The 19,773-nt window shown below is 35.6% G+C and overlaps 1 protein-coding gene across 1 annotated transcript in view; it reads left to right on the top strand.

Annotated features, from left to right (window-relative positions):
• The first annotated feature begins 12,073 nt into the window (after positions 1-12,073).
• The window catches only part of LOC149802685 (NACHT and WD repeat domain-containing protein 2-like), a 58,907-nt gene continuing 51,207 nt past the window's right edge, over positions 12,074-19,773 (top strand). Inside the window, exons 1-7 of the mRNA XM_089953821.1 lie at positions 12,074-12,179; positions 12,883-13,085; positions 13,608-13,707; positions 14,288-14,387; positions 15,183-15,391; positions 16,017-16,091; positions 17,491-18,837. Coding sequence (XP_089809947.1) covers positions 12,074-12,179; positions 12,883-13,085; positions 13,608-13,707; positions 14,288-14,387; positions 15,183-15,391; positions 16,017-16,091; positions 17,491-18,837 — 2,140 coding nt within the window. The remainder of the gene's footprint in view (positions 12,180-12,882; positions 13,086-13,607; positions 13,708-14,287; positions 14,388-15,182; positions 15,392-16,016; positions 16,092-17,490; positions 18,838-19,773) is intronic.

Genomic DNA, 19,773 nt, shown 5'->3' with positions numbered 1-19,773 from the left:
CAAGTGAGTTGGATATAGACCACATGATTTCCTCTGCATACCATCCACAAACCAATGGCCAGAGATAACATGACAATAAGACCCTGAAAGAAAAGCTATCCAAGGTAACCAATGACCAAGCAAAACATTGGGATGTCTGGCAACTCAGTACACAGTTTACATACAGGACATGTGTACAAGTATCTACCAAGGTCACACCTTTAGAGATTATGAGTGGTAGGAAGGCTCGTATCATTTCTGCACCTAGCCAAAGCAGAGCTTGCAACGAGTTTTCTCATGACGTGTTGGCAACGTCTCGATTTACAACAGTTGGGGCTCCTGTGAACATGTTCGCGGACGACATCACCGAGACCAGTTCCGAATTATGTCATGTGGACGGCTTTCTCGCGTTGACAGAACGTACAGGTATCATACGTCCACATACCACCGCCATTATATTTAAATGTCAGGTCGATTTCTAAAGGACAGTGGTATTATCAAGATCGCTCCGCACAGATCCAATATGAACCCGTTTTGTTTTACAAGGGTAAAACGAAGTTGTGCCAACCGGCCATTCTGGCATGGAAGATACACGGGCGGGGGTGGGGTGGGGGATCGACAGAAGATCTCACATTTGATTCAATGGAAAAATCATGGTATATCGAAGGTTTTGTCCTATATCAGTAAGAGAAATCCAAAAGCCCTTTAATGATACTACCGAGGTCCATCCTACGGATCATACCCCGAATGTATGCTAATAACTCACATTCGGACAATATCGATTATTTACGACACAAGTATTGACCAAACGTTTGCAAATACATCGAACTAGTTTTCATTCGTACATTCTCGGTCAATATTACAGTGAATTTAGTCGTAGAAATACCCGATGTAATCCGAATATATTGCGGAATCTTCATTTGAGGAAATTTTCCGGCTTACAGAATGTATTGATTTTAAAATCAGTAACTGCTCTGACATAAATCCAATTCATTTATTTGTCTCTCAGAAATAGCCAAAGTAGTCAGAATGGCGCGTTGTCAAGCTATTCGGCTTCGAAGTTAAATAAATCTTTCACGTAGTTCGCAACCCTTTTCATGCCTGAATAGAAGTGATCGGTTTTGAACAAAACCAGAATATACGAAATTTGAATTGATTGTTGAAAGAAGTGGACATAGCCTAAGTGGGGGGGGGGGACAAATTGCTAAGCAAAGCGTCTTTAACAAAGAAAATAACTTTTTCAATAAATGATGGAAAGATCCAAAATTACTTGACTAGTTACGTATGTCCGAAGCAGTTACTATTAGGATTTGAAAGGCTGGCTAAAACAAATGGATTCTGATCCATCATGGGTACGTATAGTATTCAGAAATACAAATCGAATGACCTTGCAACATTCTCTCTCCCGTCAATTCATGAATGTAAATATTCATGTAACAATATATAGTTTGACATATATATGTTTCAGTAATAGTTCCAGGTCTATCTATCTTAAATATATTTCGCGATATACAGTTCAAAATGTCAATGTCCATCCAGCATCGTCAAAACATGCATTAAACGTGTTATATATATATATATATATATATATATATATATATATATATATATATATATATATATATATACATCTTAAAATAATTTTGCTGTGGCTTAAATCAGACATGTCAAGCTTTTTCTAGCTGTATGGAGTAATAATTGAACGTTTGATTGTTTTTTTTTTCTTCATGTCCTTGGTATTAGAGTTACTTTATCCGTGTTCGTCCAAAATTACGGTTCATTTGAAAAACAATTATTTCGACATACAGCTAGAAAAGTATGGATTATCTATTATAGTATTAATCGTAATAGAGGACATCTGGTGTGCTATCCCGATTCACAGAAATATTGTGCCAGATAATGAGTCTTACTTTCAGTCTATCTATCTATCTATCTATCTATCTATCTATCTATCTGTCTGTCTGTCTGTCTGTCTGTCTGTCTGTTTGTCTGTATTTCTGTCTTTCTGTATATCTATCTATAAATCTATCTATCTTACTATTCTATTCTATTCTATTCTATTCATCCTGATACTTCAAAACTGACTTATACATGGCTTCACGTTTACACTTAAACCGACTTTTTCGATATAGTTCTGAAAAAAAGTGTAGCAGTAGTCATTGTTATAGTAAATATATTTTTTTAATTCTCATTTAATGTAAATCTATCGTCAGGTTGTCACCGTATAATTGCAAATTGCATGCATGCAAACTGTCGTTGGGTCTAATTAGTCTTAAACGTTGACTATACCTGAGCCTGAGTGGATCGATGCATGTAGCCTGTAGGTGAAAACTGCATTGCAAGAACAGATTTATAATTATTTCAATAATGCAATAAGATAATTTGCCTATAAAGGACCAGCTGTGTCATTTCATATTGGTTTCCTTTCAGCATCGATTTTCGGCTTATTTTGGAAATATCATGTAAACGTTATTGGATGTTGTTGTTTGGCTTGATTGCAGCACGTCGTATGATGGTTCGAGTAGTTTCTAGAACATTTTAGATGAATGCCTTATTTACGCTTTGCCCTTAAAGGAATTTTTGTCTATGTCAGATCTCAACATACATATAAAAACGTTACATGTATCAAATAATCGGAATAGTTTGTTTTCGAAACAAGGTCAAACTTACAAGGCACGTGTTCGTATTCAATAAACTGGCTACTAGTGCGGTCTAATGTAGTTACTTTTTCTTCGTTATTTAAATTTGTCTTTCTCGTGAGAATTAGCAGTACAATGCGCTTATAAAGATATCGCCCTCGTAGAGTATATTTTTTGCGCATCTGTATGTTATACCATCGCTGTACTCATATGCAAAAAAAAAAAAACGCAATCCACGCAGATTTAAACACATTTTCTACCTTTAGCGAAGTATTAATAAAAGTCTTGTTCATTATATAACAAGTGTATTTTCATTTGTTCCAACACAATTCTGATTATACACACATTTCAATGGTTCATCAGAGTTCATGAATATATATATATATATATATATATATATATATATATACAGACAGACTGACGGAAAGACAGCAAAGTTTAAATACATGATACATATGAGTAAAATCATTCTAGTATCCTCATGTAAAGGTCGCCAATTATTGTCATTTTCTGACGCGACCATTCGAAGCATACATAATTATTTATGTGGAATTATAGTGATATAAGATTGTTTATCTTCTAAATATCCCTACTCCGAACTTAAATTTAATTTTAAAAAATATACTTCCTCCATTATGGTTCCATAGAGAATCACCCAATTTTACGTAAATATGACGTTACTGCCAAAGTCAGCTTATGCATTCAATACAACCATATTCATGCATATTAGTATATAGAAATAACTTGAAATGTATCATTCATTAGTTCTTAGTGCTACCACTGGGCCAACACTGTATGCTTTTGAAAGTTTAAAGCTATAGATGCGATTCAACAAAGATGTTTTCTGAATGCCGCAAATCAAACAAGAATATCTCCAAATGTATTAGTTGCTATGGGTAGGACCAACATGCATTTTTTATTCTTGATTAATTTATAATTTAGGAATAAAATGATTCCCATTCATATACAGTTTTAAGCTATTTCTTCTTTCTCTAATCTGTAGTACAAGAGAATAATTTAATTTTTGTTGTTGATGTGTTAAATCTCATTCAGTGGGGAATATGAGTGAATCCTGAGCCATATTCTTGTAAAAATTACATTCAAGCTAAATAAATACTTTACAAATTGTGTAATTATGTATATTCTGTCATATAGATGTGATTATATGATTAACCATCATACTGTAGACTTAAAAAATACGAACGTGTGTCCACCCCAATTATCTATTTTCTTCATTGCATAAGTTTGTAATAGAGTCAACGGTTTTTAAAAAGACAAAAAGTTAGAAAAACACAAGATTAATATTAAGTAGTTTGAACAGAGGCGTGCGTCAGTTAGATTTTCCGGATACAGACATTTACAAAAGTATGACATGTACCAGTGCAGTATAACATGTACCAATGCAGTATGACATGTACCAGTGCATTATAACATGTACCAGTGCAGTATAACATGTACTAGTGCAGTATAACATGTACCAGTGCAGGGTCACATTTGCTCACCCGAAACAACTTCTTGAAGATGCAGTCATCCTTCAGACACGTAACTTACTACATACCATTTCAACAGATGCCATAATGAAATTAGTGGTGCAGTGTATGTTTGTTTGCCACAAAGTCGATCACTTTGAACGCAGACGCGGTTTTCTTCCTAAGTAGTTGATGTCTGCCAATTGAATTTTTTAAGACAAGTATTAAAGATGATGTAGAAGATTTATGTATCCTCATCACAAATTAGGCCATATTTGGCGAATCACTGACTATGGTAGAATTTTGTTTTCTGTTTATTTTTCTAGCTCAGTTCATGCTTGAATCGTGAAACAAAATGACTGCATGCATCTCTATTGGCATCACACCCTTACAACAAAAGAAGGTCATTGTGACCCATATTTCAAACTTCAGTTGATTAGATTAGGCTTTCTGCGTTTAGCTCATCCTGTATACCTAGTTGTATCTGGAATCATGACACTTGGCAAGGGGATGCATCTTGATGAGTACTATACCAACAACACAAAAGTAGGTCACTATGACCCATATTGCATGCGTTCACTAGCTTTGCTAACATGTTGCGTTTTCACTGTTCATGCTATGAACATGAAACTAGACGAACGTATATTCTCTATTTGTACTACACCTGAAAAACAATAAGAGCCAGTGTTCCTACATTTCAAATTGTACTGATTTAGCTTAAAGTTCTTTGTGTTTAGCTCATGGTCACATTGATTCTTTGCATGATGTATACGTACTACTCTACCTAGAGTCATGAGAATCGATGAGAGGATGTATTTTGATGAGCACTACAACCTCATGACAGAAGTAAGTCAAAATGACCCATATTTTACACTTCACTCGCTTGAGTTAATGTTTGTGCTTGCCGTTCATGCAAGACTTTGTGAAACTGGTGGGGTATGTATATATGTATATAACATGCCCATACAACAAAAGCAGCTCATCGTTAGGAATGTTAGGTTATGACCACTGACAATTCCATTTTTTATTACAGCCTATTATGGACAGTTGTGTTGGAGGAAAGAAAACATATGTTTATTAAATGGTGATGGAGATCAGAGTTTCCTTAGTAATTTCTTGATTGGAATTAATTTTTATTAGCGTGTGGAACAAGTCTTTCAGTTTGCCTTTCAATAATTTAATCTGCTAGAGCACATTACTCTCAAATAGTTTTAAAAAGTTAAAGTTTTGATATTCTTATTCTCATTACTACAAGCCAAACATTTCAGACTTCTTAAGTATACCACCGTTTCTAGAACAATTATATTTGTATTATCCATGTTTACAGTAAGGCCACGGGGCCCCGAGTGGCCGAGTGGTCTAAAGCGCTCTTCGTTACGGATCACTGCCATCTCACCTCTGTCTGCGGCGGTTCGAGTCTAAGATTCAGCCAATGTGGGCATGTGAGAAAGCTTGCCAGTAGCTTCTCGTGGGTCGGTGGTTCTTTCCGGGGTTTTCCGGGTTCTTCCTCCACCATTAATACTGGCCGCCATGTATAGCCCATCGTGCTGAAAAATGGCGTTAAACCCCACAACAACAACAACAAGTAAGGCCACAATTTACATAAAAGTGCTCCAGTGTGTATATATTTCTTTGTAATTCTAAAATAGTATCAGCAAAATTATAAATGGCATCCGCATAAAGTAAAACAAAATAATATTTTGTAATTCATTGTGAACAAAAATTCCAGTTCAATCATTATTGGTAATAAATAATTTATAAACAATGAGAAAAGGGGAGGACTCAATATACAACCTTGTCGCATCCAGCTTAATAGAAAAATATTCACTTAGTTGTTCTTGAGAAATCTGATTTAATACAAAACTAGCATCTAACTTGCGTGAGCGCTTTCGACTCTTTGATGAGTCTTTTTCAAAGGCAAATGCAAAACATAGACAAGACAACAAATAAAACAGAAAAACGGTTATGTTTGTAAAACTTTACATGGCTATTTCTACAGGAATTAAACCTTTACATTTGTTATGTTTGAACTAAATTATTTCAACTAGTTGCGTATACTGGAAAATATTTGTATCGACTTAGAAATCGATGATCCATGACAACATCTGTTATTTTATGTAAATTTATGTAAGCTCAAATTATATCCCGGATATTTCATTGTTATAGTAGTAATTAGAGACTATTAAGCAAATTTAGAGAATTATCTAAAAGAAAATGTGTCGGCTGCTAAAGATAATTTTATTTTTGCATGGCTGTCTTTATCTAGTCTTCTTGGTTTAAACCGCTTGGTTTCAATGTACTAAGGCGGCGTATCCAGTAAGATTCCTTTTCTTTCCTGGTTTCGGAACTCCAGTTGGGAAAGTGAGCAACTGCGATAAGTGTTATATCACTGGAAGTGTGGCCAGCCTCTTTGTCATCCAATCAGATCCAAATAGATACTTCTGTACCACAGACTGCAATATAAAAATAGTATCTACTGTGAAATAACTAGCCCAGAATCCCGCCTGTTCTTCAGACATCTTATCAAAGTTCGTGAAACAAGTATTAAATCTTTCATTTAGAACTGCTTTAAATAATTTACTGCAGGCATCTATAAAAGTGATTCCTCTATAATTGTTTCTATCACATGGCTGCCTTTCTTAAAAATGTAGTATAATTAAACCCATTTTCCATCTATCAGGAAAGATAAAATTGTAGAAAACAGCGTTAAAGAGAGATGTTAAATAAAGTGCTATGATATATTTTCTGCACTTTAACAGTTTTCTTAAATGTTCCATAAAATTTATAACAAATACCACAAAGCTTGCCTTTAAGATGGATTCAGCACGCTTTTAAAATCTGTAACCATTCTAGATTTGATATCATTTTGGTAATTTCAAGTCAGGCACTCTTAGATAATGAATTTACAAGATCCCCAAAATAATTTGCCTCATCATATGAATTCTCTAATTTATACTTGACATCTTCTGCCGCTTGCAAGACATGAGAAATTTCACTGTTCAGCAAGGTCTACTCGACCATTTAGACAATTGATACCACACGTGAATCATTTTTTACCAAATTCATTCACCTCCGTATCTCTCGATTTTCAAGGCTTGTCAATGTTGTCGATCTTATAATGTACAAAAATCGAGTGATGGAACGAACTTTAAGTCATCATCAATCATATAGACATCTCTATAAGCAGTTCTAGAATTAAAATTACCAGTCCGTGTCCAGTATATTTCATATTCACTATCCTTTAACTAGTCCGTATCCAGTATATTTCATATTCAGTGTCCTTTAACCAGTCCGTATCCAGTATATTTCATATTCAGTGTTCTTTAACCAGTCCCTATCCAGTATATTTCATAATACAGTGTACTTTAACCAGTCCGTATCCAGTATATTTCATATTCAGTGTCCTTTAAAATATGAAGTCATATTGATTTCTAATACGTCGCGGCGGGAGTATTTATATGCGGCCTAGTATGACACGATAATGAACCTCAAATAATTGATTGTTCATTAAGATAAAAATACAGTTTCTACACTCGGTGTAAATATATTTCACGTGATTGAAAAGTGCGTTTTGTATGAGTACTGCAACACCGCCGGGGTTATCGGTAGCTCTTTGGTTTACTGCAAATAAAAAGGCAGTAAAAATGTAGTGATCGTAGATAGATCACATTTACTTCAGTAAAAACAACTAAGTCGTAGTATTTTACAAATTAAATTAAATGAAAGTCATACAACGTTCCTTTCATACTCTTTTTATTTCAAGAAAGTTGGTTGATACAGTATGTGTGTGATTTGGAATTTTAACTTACCTTTAACAATTTTTCAGTCATGCTACGATATCGCTACGATGTCTACACTGCGGAAGTTTATAGTGATGTCTAGCAATGAGGCATCATGCCGCAGACATGTAACATTACGTGCCACCCATTGACATTATTCTGACACCAGGCGGACCAGTCTTAATACTGACCTCTTAATGCTGAGCGCCTAGCGAGGCATCTGTTAGGACCATATTTATGAGTCTTTGGTATGACTCGGCCGGCTGCCACAAGGATTATATGTTTTGAAGTTATGGTAGGATTAGGATTATCTGAGTATGATTGCTTAACTTTTTACTTATATTTAAATGACATGTTGGCCTAAGTGGTTAGATGCGGGAGGATGTGGGTTCGAATACCGGCCAAGTCATACCAAAGACTTATAAAAATGATACTAACAGCTACCTGGCTTGGCGCTCAGCATTAAGAGGTTAGTGTTAGGACTGGTCGGCCTGGTGTCAGGATAATGTGACTGGGTGGGATATCATGCTTCATGTCTGCAGCATGATGCCCCAGTGCTAGACATCACTATAAACTGCCAGACTGCAGTCATCACAGCGATATGACTAAAATATGTGTACCTACGTTAAAAATAAAAAAAAAAACACCACACACAGACTTATATTTATGAAATTACGTGAATTCTTTTCATAGACAATATTAGACTGGCAACTAGTTGTATGGTTATTTATGGATTTCTGAAGATCACTGTCAATTCTGGATCTTATGTTGAAGGTTCCATTGACAGGCTTTGGTATTACTTAGCTGAAGTAGACCCTTTCTTTTACATTCTTTAACCTACGTTTAAGAAATCCGTGCACATTTGAATCTTTGTTATTGGTGCTATTAATATGTAGTCTGTACTTTAAGTTCTAACTCAGTTGTAGACCATGGTATGGATGGTGCTGCACGACTTCAAGAACTTGATCGTATATGATGTAAATAAGCTTCTGCTTGGATGTTTTACCAAAGCCCTGCATGATGGAATGGGTTTGTCATTTAACAAACATGTCGAGATCTTTCTCTAAAAGCAGGTAGTGACTGTAGCTGTTGATCTATTGGTACACTACGCGAGGAGTTTCTAATTGCCGCCCGTAGGCGATTTCAGAGTTGCTCCACACCCACGCCGCCATAATAAAGTATTTACTCCTTTAAAAAAAGTTAAACATGCATTTAAGAAAGTCAGCTTTTCAAACTTAAAAATTTGCCCCACCCTCCACCCCCACCCCCCACCCCAATTCTGCCACCCTACTGAGCTGCCTTGACTGCCTAATACGATACCCGCCACTGTATGTGAAAACAAAATGAATCAAAAGTATGCTTGTGCAATATGGTATTGAATTTATATTATTTCCCTGAAAGCAACATCAGTCCATAGAGTATACAACACTCTTTCTGTCGTGATCGTCATCCCAATATAAACAATTTGAACAGATCTCGATCCTGCGCTAGTGAGCAAGGCTTGCATCGTATTTTAACAGATTTTTGCTGGTAACTTTCTACGATTGTCTAGAGAGAGAGAGAGAGAGAGAGAGAGAGAGAGAGAGAGAGAGAGATGTTGTGGTGAGGCAGGGCAGGCTTACCATAAAGGCATTTGTTCATTAGAGTGTAGTATAGTGAGAAAAAAAGCCCAGAAAACACAACTTGCACCAAGTAACCTACAAGATCCTGAGACCTTGTAATGGTTAGGTGTACACGTTCCGTTGGATTTTAATACAGTATTCACAATACCAGTGATACAAAGCTGCAATAGTCTGTCAAGATTTGTACGGTACATTTATTTGTAAAGAGGAATACACATTTTGTAATCTATTTAATGGTTTTCTATTTTTTATATATTTCTTCATGCCTAAGAAAACATATCAATAGGGGTCTAAAAACATATGATTTAATATAAAAATGTCCGAAGGCCGCTCTACCCTCCTTCAACCTTTCTCTAACATTGTGTGGGTTGGTAAGGCAGCTGACTAATCGACCAATAAAGAAATATGGGGATAGGGAACGAATAAATGCCTTTATGGTAAGTCTCCTCAACCTCCCAACTACATCTCTCTCTCTCTCTCGCTCCATTAAAATACGAGTGTGGCGTATTTTCGCCTGTGTCATGCGACGATGTATATGGACCTATGAATAATTGCAAAATGTAGTCACTCGAACTTAAGGAAAGGGGAAAGTTACTCATGGAGAATATAAACAATTGTATGGTTTGTAGCGATGTTAAATAAATCATAATAATGACTTATATCAACTGCAGATACATTTAGATGTTTAAATTAACTCTTGCTGGTTCCACGTTTCGTTTAGTTTATATTTCCCACTCGTTTCAAGATGCTAGCTGGTATGTGAAAACCAGCGTGTTCAGTGTTTAAGTCTGTAACCATATTTTGTTTGTAGTGGTCTTCTGTCTGAAAACCAGCGTGTTCAGTGTTTAAGTAGGTAACCATGCTATGTTTGTAGTGGTCTTCTGTCTGAAAACCAGCGTGTTCATTGTTCAAGTAGATAACTATACTGTGTTTGTAGTGGTTTTCTTTCTTCATTTAAGCCATCGTTCATGTTTAAATCAAAAGTGTTTCATATTTATTTAATACATTTGAATGAAAATAGAAGTTCAGAAACTAAAAGAAGCAATTTTAATTTTAATTTGCAAAGGAGATTGTAACTATTCGCAAAAGGTTAAGAACTACATTTTGTAGCGGACGCACTGGACAGGTATCTGAAAAGTTCATTCATTCTGTCAGTCCAAAGTTTCTGGTAGACAGTCTTCACTGCGTTGGAAATGCAAGTATGTATATTTGTATGTGATGTACATAAAATATCTGTAGAGTAAGTACGCTATATCTTTGATATATCTCTCGTTGTACACTTTTTAATTAAAAGGAAACTTTGCAAGTCTGTATGTAAAAAACTAAATGACAGAAACTTTACGAAAACTGGTGGTTTGGGACACATGTATACTGGAAATTTAGTTATGGGTATGTTTTACTGCCGAAGGTTACAATGTCGCGTATTTCAGTTAATTAGGTGATGTAGGGGTGTGGAGGAGTGGGAGAATCGGATTAAGAATAGTTTAATCAGGTCCTATTGACTGAGGTTTTCTTAGCCTCAGTGTAATATAAATAGAATATAATTTTATAACATCATTTTATATGTTCATGTCCATATTGCTGCACTGCGTGATTAATATCTGTATCTTGAACAGACACGTTAATAAATTTATGACTGCTTTGAATAGTAACCATAGAGACGTAATTACACGATTGCATGGTATGGAGAAAAGGAAATTAAATCTGTGTGAGATTTACAGTATTTAAGTTCTCGGTTGTATGCATTAGCTTTCACTGTGTTTTGTTAGTTGGCCAGCGTCATACATTACTGATAAAAAGCTGCAGTTACGTCAACAAGTAAAAGAGAAGTATAAAAGAAACGCAGATAATTTAACACTAATCTTTTCGGTCAACATCTTGATATTGTTCACGTGTTTATTAGCCATGTGACTGAATTCTTTAAAATCGGTGAAGGTCATCTTTTAAGTGGTCTTCACATTGCAAATGTTAGATGATTAATTCATGAAAACAAGTTACATATTTTTTCAAAGTTCCGTTTCTACTGACATTCAGACAAATTATTCACTTTGAAGTTTTAGCGAATTAAATATATGCATTTTATCTTTTTTAACATAAGACTTTTCCCGTCAGTTGAAAATCCTGACAGGGATTCAGGACAAAATCCGCCCCTCCTAAACACAAAAATGAAGAATTGCACAAATAAAGCCTTCTGAACAATGTAAGCATTATGTACAAGATAACATACACAAGGTAAAGATGTTTCAATTCTGTAAAACGTACATAAAATTTTAAAAAATAACGATAAAACTTGACAAATACTATGAATATATGGCCTCCAAACAGAATCTTTACGATGAAAACAATACAATCCATCCTTTCCCAACAGTGAAGCCTTTTGAAAAACATCCTGGATCCGCCTTTTCCATCGATAACCAAAGAAAAGATGCTTGATCCGAAAGATGGTGGACGCTCGTTAACAGACGTAGCAAATCTAGAACTCTTTGCATTTCTGTCATGTGTATTTTATCATCTATATTTTCAGTATTCCATCCAAACTTTGTATCTGAAGACAGCATGGGCTTAAATATCTGGCTTTATTCAAGATGGACCAGACAGATGTGACTAAAAATGTCCTGCTTGGTAGATTGGAAGAACTGCCTCCCCTTCCACCTACGACCGTCAAACTTTATATATGTGCAAATTATGAAGGTATGTCATTATTTCAAGTATGTAGAATTACGTAAAATGTATATTTAAGTTTAAAAAAAGTATTCTTTGTTAGGAGCAGGCAATGCCCCCGCCCACCCATACCGCGGTAGAAGACAATGTCAAACGGGTTGCAGCTTGCACGAGTAAATAGCCTTGAGCGAATTTAAAATTGAAATTCAAAGTTAATTTTATTTTTCAAGATCAAGGGCTCATTTTTATCAGTTGACATCCACGATTAACGTTTCCCGACCCATTTGTAACTGGAGCCCTGGACGACCGAGTAGACTAAGGTGCTCGCCTTTACAGACCACTGACATCTCACCTCTGTCAGCATGGGTTCGAGTTTGGGTTCGACCAACGTGGGTATGTGAGAAAGCTTGCCAGTCACTGTCCGTGGGTCGTTTGTTCCTCATGGGGTTTTCACGGGTTCTTCCTCCACTATAATATACTATCCGCACATGTATGACTTATCATGTGCTGAAAACGGGCTTCCAACCCACAAAACGAAACCAACCAAACTGTATGCAACCAAATACTTCACACTAAGTTTTGGTTATTATGTACCATACGAAATCTTGCGATCTGGCTGTATGTATGTATGTATGTATGTATGTATGTATGTATGTATGTATGTATGTATAATGAAACATGCCCTGGAATAGAAAAAGTAAACTTTGACTGATTTTGTCATGACGTGTTTCAGAGTTCGATGCAGAACGGCGACTACTATGGCACGAGGTTTTGCCTGATCTTCAGAAGCACTGCGTCCGGCACGGGCTGGATGTTATACTGGTGGACATGTTGGAGGGCTGTGACCATGACCCAGTTTTGGACCAAGAGCAGCTGAAGAGAAGAATCGAAGAAATAAATGCAGCTCATAACGAGTCAATATTCCCATTCTTTTTGGTACAACGGCTTTCTGCTGTATTGCCTAAGTGGAATATATTCCCTTTTTTCTTTTTTATTACAGTGTGCTTATCATATTCAGTCGTCAAGTAGTTAATAAAAAAAATTGTCACGGTGATCATGATAGATACAGTAATAAAAGCATAAATAATGTCGAGTCACTCAGTTTCTTTTTTATATATAAAAAACTCAGTTTCAAAATAGCTCTAAATGCAAGTGTGAATTTATTGAAATTCTCTCGTTTTCTTTCAGTGCTAATTATTTCTGCAAAGAATACTTACAGAATCAATAATCCAATATTTGTAAAATACTGAAACGCTAAATGTCTTTGAGGTAAATTCACCCAGATGATGAGATTATAATTATGTTCAAGTGCTGTGAAATACATTCGAAGTTTCGTATCAAGAAAGATCATGTGCTCGCTCTCTATGATTGAGCAGGTTTATAAATAATAATAAAAACAACAGAATACAATTATTTTCGATGTGATAACCCGCACAAACGTGATATTTTTCTCATAAGGGATTGGTTGGTATGAAGTACGGTGATGTCTCTTTGCCCAGTACTTTTGATGAAAGTGAATTCCAGCACGTCAGGGGTCATGCATTTAAGTCTGGTCAAGGTACATATCTATATATATCTATATCTATGGAAAAGAGATATTACTGGATGTTATAAAATATCTTTTGGTCTTGTTTTTATTTTGAACTACATTTTTGTCAAGTTTAAAAGGGCCATGTGAAAGATTAGCATGTACCAATTATGTTACCCTCAATAAAACAAGTTGTTTATTATTATTATTATTATTATTATTATTATTATTATTATTATTATTTGTATTATTATTGTTATATTATTACTATTATTATTATTATTATTATTATTATTACTTTGTAACTGACAGATTGATTGACTGATTGATTGATTAATTAATTGATTATATACTCAGAATAAAGAAATAAGTGAGAGAAAAAGTTTGACGTCAAGAAAATTTTTAAAATCTATTTTGTATCTAGTAGCACAATTACATGAGTGAATGTGAAGGATGGACAGAGCGTCCTCGTCAAGAAATTCAGCAAAAGGCGAATATAAGTCATCTTTAATACAACAAAATAGGCACTATATTTTTAAGAAATTATTTTTGTGGCCGCAAGTAACACATTTATTATATGTGTCTAAGTTTCTCAATGGCTACCTTTCAGATATCTCTCTCCTGGATGAGTGGTACACCCTTGATAGGAATAGAATACCTCCGGTGTATGTTCTCAGGCCCGTCTCTTCAAAATTTCAGAATTTTCCGCAGTAAGCTGGTATTAATCACTTACTCTTTAGGGTGTTTATTTCTGCTGTGTCAAAATTTCATTTCAGATCGTTTTGCCGTGTTTTAATGTCGTAATGGTGTTTGCACTTTTTATTATTATAAATATTTGTGTTATGGTATCTTCATTTACTTTTTAGCTATATGCCGATTCATCGCGAATAAAAAATAAAAACACCAAATATACCATCCCCCCGAAAATAATTCGCTACAGAGTAGATGGTTATTATTCTTATCTTTTAAGATACTTTGATGATATCGAGACTCAAGACAACTGTTTCAACCGAAATTGCCAAAACTATGAACATATAAGGAAAACAATTTTCGGGCTCATGTCAAAAGATCCTTCATATTTTAGTTAAAAACATAAATTAATGTTGCTTTGGGTGGTTTTCTATTATTATTTTTTTTTTCTTCTTCTCAGGAAACTAAGTCAAATTCTATGCCTTAGTAGGTGACTTTTAGAAATCTTAATCGTAGAAAGTCTACCGATAGAATCGTGCCTGGTGGTTTGTTGGTAGAATCAGATATAAAATGGACAAAATTGCACGTTTTCTTCAGAAAAGCAACAAAAAATTCGAGCATGCATATATATTTTCTCAAAGAAATGCTCAAAATAAAAATCCTAAGCTATCAATTTGATAGAAGTATTTTATGGTCAATGCGGTGTACACTTGTAAGTCGTTACGCTCAGAATGGGTAATTTATATGTTAACGATATTTACCTTTTTTTTATAAAAGTGTCCATCAGTAATTATTCTAATTGAATTTTTTACCAGAATTTGTACAGATCCTAAGCAACATTCGGAGGAAGTGACGGCATGGTCGGACATGCGCAAACGTCTCCTTGAAATGATCCAGACGTCTGCCAGTATCTTATACGAAGAGGGGCTTATGAATGTTGTCCATCACAAGAAGCAGGCGCGTTTCTTTACATCCGGTTGGTACAACTACAATAATTCTACCACATTGTATTATACTGTGCGAAGTAAACTTCTTCTATGTGCATCATCTATATCATATTGAAACACAAACTTTATTAAATATTATATAATTCTTATCTCACATTTTTGGAACTATTGGCAATTCATGAAATAAACTACTTACTCGAAGACTTTTATATAAATTGAAGCTTAAATTAAGGATATTCTGTACGATCAATTCACCTGCTTGGACCGTTCAAACGGTCATGAATTCCTGCATATGTGAACGCGTTGCATATTACAATCAATTATGTAATTTTTGATTCCCTTTTAAAATAAGACTAGGACAATGATACATTTCTTTCTTGCTGTTTTATTGAAATGTTTTTTTTTAATAAAATTATATTTCGCATTTACGATGACATAAATGTCGTCTGCACTCACGATGCCATAAATATCGTTCCATTTGAATAAATTCTAGTTGCGTGTGTGAGTCTTTGTATTTTGATGATTGTGTTAAAGGAAGAAAAAAAAAACTGTTGAACATGTGACGACTGTTTATGTTAGTTTCAATTGTCGAGAGTTTTACAGTTACAACTCAAAACTAATGTATGTATTCTTTTATTGATTTACATTGTTCTGCCTTCCAAGAGATAGTCCCCAAAGCAAATAACGCATTTTCTTCTTTAGTTTTAGAGAGTGAAATAACGCACGCTCTTCATCTCGCACCGGAGGGATGCTTGTTTGTCTTCAGAGATGTCGTTGGTAAGCTTTCAACCAGTGACCTTCTAATCCTTTGAATTTCACCTTGCTATAGTGGATATCTATCATTATGAGGATCTTTTATTCTTGAGGCAGACGCTGGTAAAGACGTTTTAAAAGTGTAACCTTCGGCAACTCTGGTGAAATTCTTATATATAAAACAATTAGATGAATATGTGAACATAAAATAGCAAATATAAAAAGATGTAAATACTATCTAATATTTTCACAAAACTGAAATTATGCAATGCTATTCATTAGAATGAAATTTGAGGCCTTAAACCCGAACAATGGAGGCAGTGTGATTTTAGGATACTGTGCAAAAGTAATCCGAAATGGTTGGCGATTTGGAGCGAGTCGTGATTTTACTGCATGTAACAGTAGAAAGCCATGGTACATCACTCATTACAAATGGGTTTAAACATATATAGGTAAAGAAAGATACAAAACTCACAAGCATATTATGAACTAAGCCAAGTTTAAATCCGAGTATCCATGTTAAATTGCAAACAGACAGCAGAAAATCACATTTAAATGTCTTTGTCTGCTACGGATGTGTTGTTTTTTGGATTAACTTCATTTTTTAGAGCAGTATAACTGGTGGACGAATAAACCGACGCACGGGAAACTACTGGCAAGCTTTTTCACATATCCACGTTGGCCGAACCCGAGACTCGAACCCACGCGGACAGAGGTGCGATGGCAGTGATCTGTGAAGGTGAGCGCTTTAGATCACTTGGCTACCCGCTGCCCCATGATTGCGCAATATGGGTCATTAATATTTTCTAAAGAGGGCATTTGCGAATGCTTGTTTTAATTTAAAGCCGATTTGCTTTCTGTAAATCGATAAAGGCTTTTCGTTCAACCGTTATTTCCTTTGATAATAATAATAATAATAATAATGTCGAGGAAAAAACACCAAATTGAAACACTTAAATACATTATAATATAATTTTTAATCCACTAGCTCAGTATGCAAAAATTAAAAAAGGTTGGATCACTATGTTTGTTTCCCCTGGGTTTAACACTAAGAGATGTTTAATTCCTTTCTTCCTTTATTTTTCTTGTCGTTTTTAATAGTTCTCTAAATCATTGCTTATTTGATCGTCATCATTTAAAAATCCACGAACCTTCTTTAATTGCATTGAATATCTCCATCTGCTACCTATCACGAGAATCCAGGAAATGGAACAGCACCACGAATAATATATAATCTACAAAAGTAATATTTATGAGAACAATATGGCTGTATATGTTGCTTTTCCTATAGATACTTCAAACTGGCATATAGTTCATTCAGAATGCTTCTGTAAGCTGTTAAAATGCCTTGGGATGTTATAATTATTTCCTTTAAGTATCTTTTAAAATTATTGTTGCTCAATTGATTTTTTTATCTTTAAAGGCATCGAATATGAACAAAATAAAGCAGCATGCTATGTAGACATTATGCCCAATCTATCTGCAAACGAATCTAAGCTGATCAAACTGAGAAGAATGAGAGATGAAATAGAGTCAATATGCCTTTCTGAAAACAAAGTGTTGATGAAAACTACATGGAAAGACGGAGGCATCGATCTTGAGAAGCATTCCGAACACAAGGAGTATTTGGAGAACTTCTCTGCGCTGTTGTCAACAAAGCTTCGGTACATGATCGACTGTTCTTTGGAAAAGAAACAACCAATAGCAATATCCATCAAAAAGCGCCAACTATGTTTGGAATCATTAGTGAACCTCTACCACTGCAAAACTTTGTACAAAAAGTACTCAGAAACTAGTTTCGAGGAAGTCGTTGCAAAGGTGCAATCGTTACTGATAACTGGAACACGACAGGAACATCAGGTTGTTCTTATAAAAGGACCAACTGGTTCCGGAAAATCCATGGCCGTTTCTAAGATTTGTCACAGAGCCAGGGAACTGTTTGGAAAAGAGACTATTTTGATCCCAAGGTTCATAAATATCTTGCCAAAACCACCCACAGGTGAACGTTTATTTCGAAATATATGTGAACAGATCAATGTTGTTCTTCAGCAAAACATCAATATTAAAATTTATGACTGTAAGAAATTGAAAAATTATTTCAATGGCTTGCTCAATCGGGTCTCTAAAGGAAATCGGCATCTTTTGATAGTTCTTGGTGGAATAAATCAGCTTCGTGAAACAAACAGTTTTGATAATGCGGGTCTTGAATGGATTACCAACAACTTGCCACCGAAGATTCATATTATAGCGACAGCCTCGACTTCGGATACAAAGAGTTCCGTTCTGCAACAAGTGGAGGGAAAACTTAAGTCTACAGAGTCTGTTGTACACCTTGAACCTCTCACAGAAAATCTCTGTATCAAAATCATTAAAAGTGATCTGAAACAATTTAAGCAAAGGGTGACACCAGAGCAGGAAATCACACTGCGGAGAGCATTGGTCGAAAGCAGACATCTTTTACATGTCGCAAATGTGACACAAATAATACGGTGCTGGCAGTCTAACTTCGTCCCGGGAAACAACGATCTACCATCCAGCGTATTGGAATTCACCAAGGAAAAGTTGTGTTCACTAGAGAGGAAATATGGTGATCAGATAGTGAGTGCGTTTTGCAGATACATCTGTCTTTCTCAGTGTGGTTTAAGTGAAATGGAAATACTGGACCTTCTGTCGTGTAACAACGATATCTTGCTCACCTGTTTTCCAGTAACACTTCCTTCAGTGCTCCGGTTTCCACACTACATTTGGTCGGAGCTAAAATTTGAGATGGGTAGGTCTACACATTAGTTAAAGACATACTCATAGGGTGGACGCAGTGTCAAAGGTTTTGAAATTTGACAACGGTCATTTTCAATCAAGTAAACAAATAACCCCCAGCCTCACTACCCCACACCCAACAAACACCACACCCAACAAAATTTAAAATAACAACAACACAAAACATAAATATATTGAAAAACAAACACAAGGATAGTGATGAAAAATATGTAAATAATTTGTTGTCTGATTGATGAAGAAAGCATTATTCCCCGGGGCCCCGAGTGGCCGAGCGGTCTAAAGCGCTCTTCGTTACGGATCACTGCCATCTCACCTCTGTCTGCGACGGTTCGAGTCTAAGATTCAGCCAATGTGGGCATGTGAGAAAGCTTGCCAGTAGCTTCTCGTGGGTCGGTGGTTCTTTCCGGGGTTTTCCGGGTTCTTCCTCCACCATTAATACTGGCCGCCATGTATAGCCCATCGTGCTGAAAAATGGCGTTAAACCCCACAACAACAACAACATTATTCCCCCAAAATACATTGCTGGCATTGTTTCTCCTTGAAGCCTGTACACTATATATACCAGTACCAGTATCAGTTATACAATGGTATTTGTTCTATGGATGCGTTATAAAGAACTTTGTGATTAGTACAAAACGTTTACCCCTACAGTGTCAGAGACGGAGCAGTTCGCGGTGCCTTTCTTGACATTCATGCTAGGTCATGGACGTGTTTTTAATATTTAAAGTGATCGGTTGCACTATCTGTTTTCGTATGTAGACACAATAGTGACTGCTTGAGAGAGAGAGAGAGAGGGCATCTGTGCTTCAAAGCTATCCATTAGAACGTTTGCCAGTTAATAGCACCACAAATACCCTATGTGTGTTATTTCTGAAGCTAATGAACCTTTAGTTATATCATTTCATAAAGCAGCCTCATTTAGTAAGAA

The sequence above is a fragment of the Sinohyriopsis cumingii genome, chromosome 3, assembly GCF_028554795.1.
Source record: "Sinohyriopsis cumingii isolate HCF-2022 chromosome 3, ASM2855479v2, whole genome shotgun sequence".
Taxonomy (NCBI): Eukaryota; Metazoa; Mollusca; class Bivalvia; order Unionida; family Unionidae; genus Sinohyriopsis; species Sinohyriopsis cumingii.
Note: the sequence above shows the minus strand (reverse complement) of the source record. Positions and strands in the feature narration are given on the sequence as shown.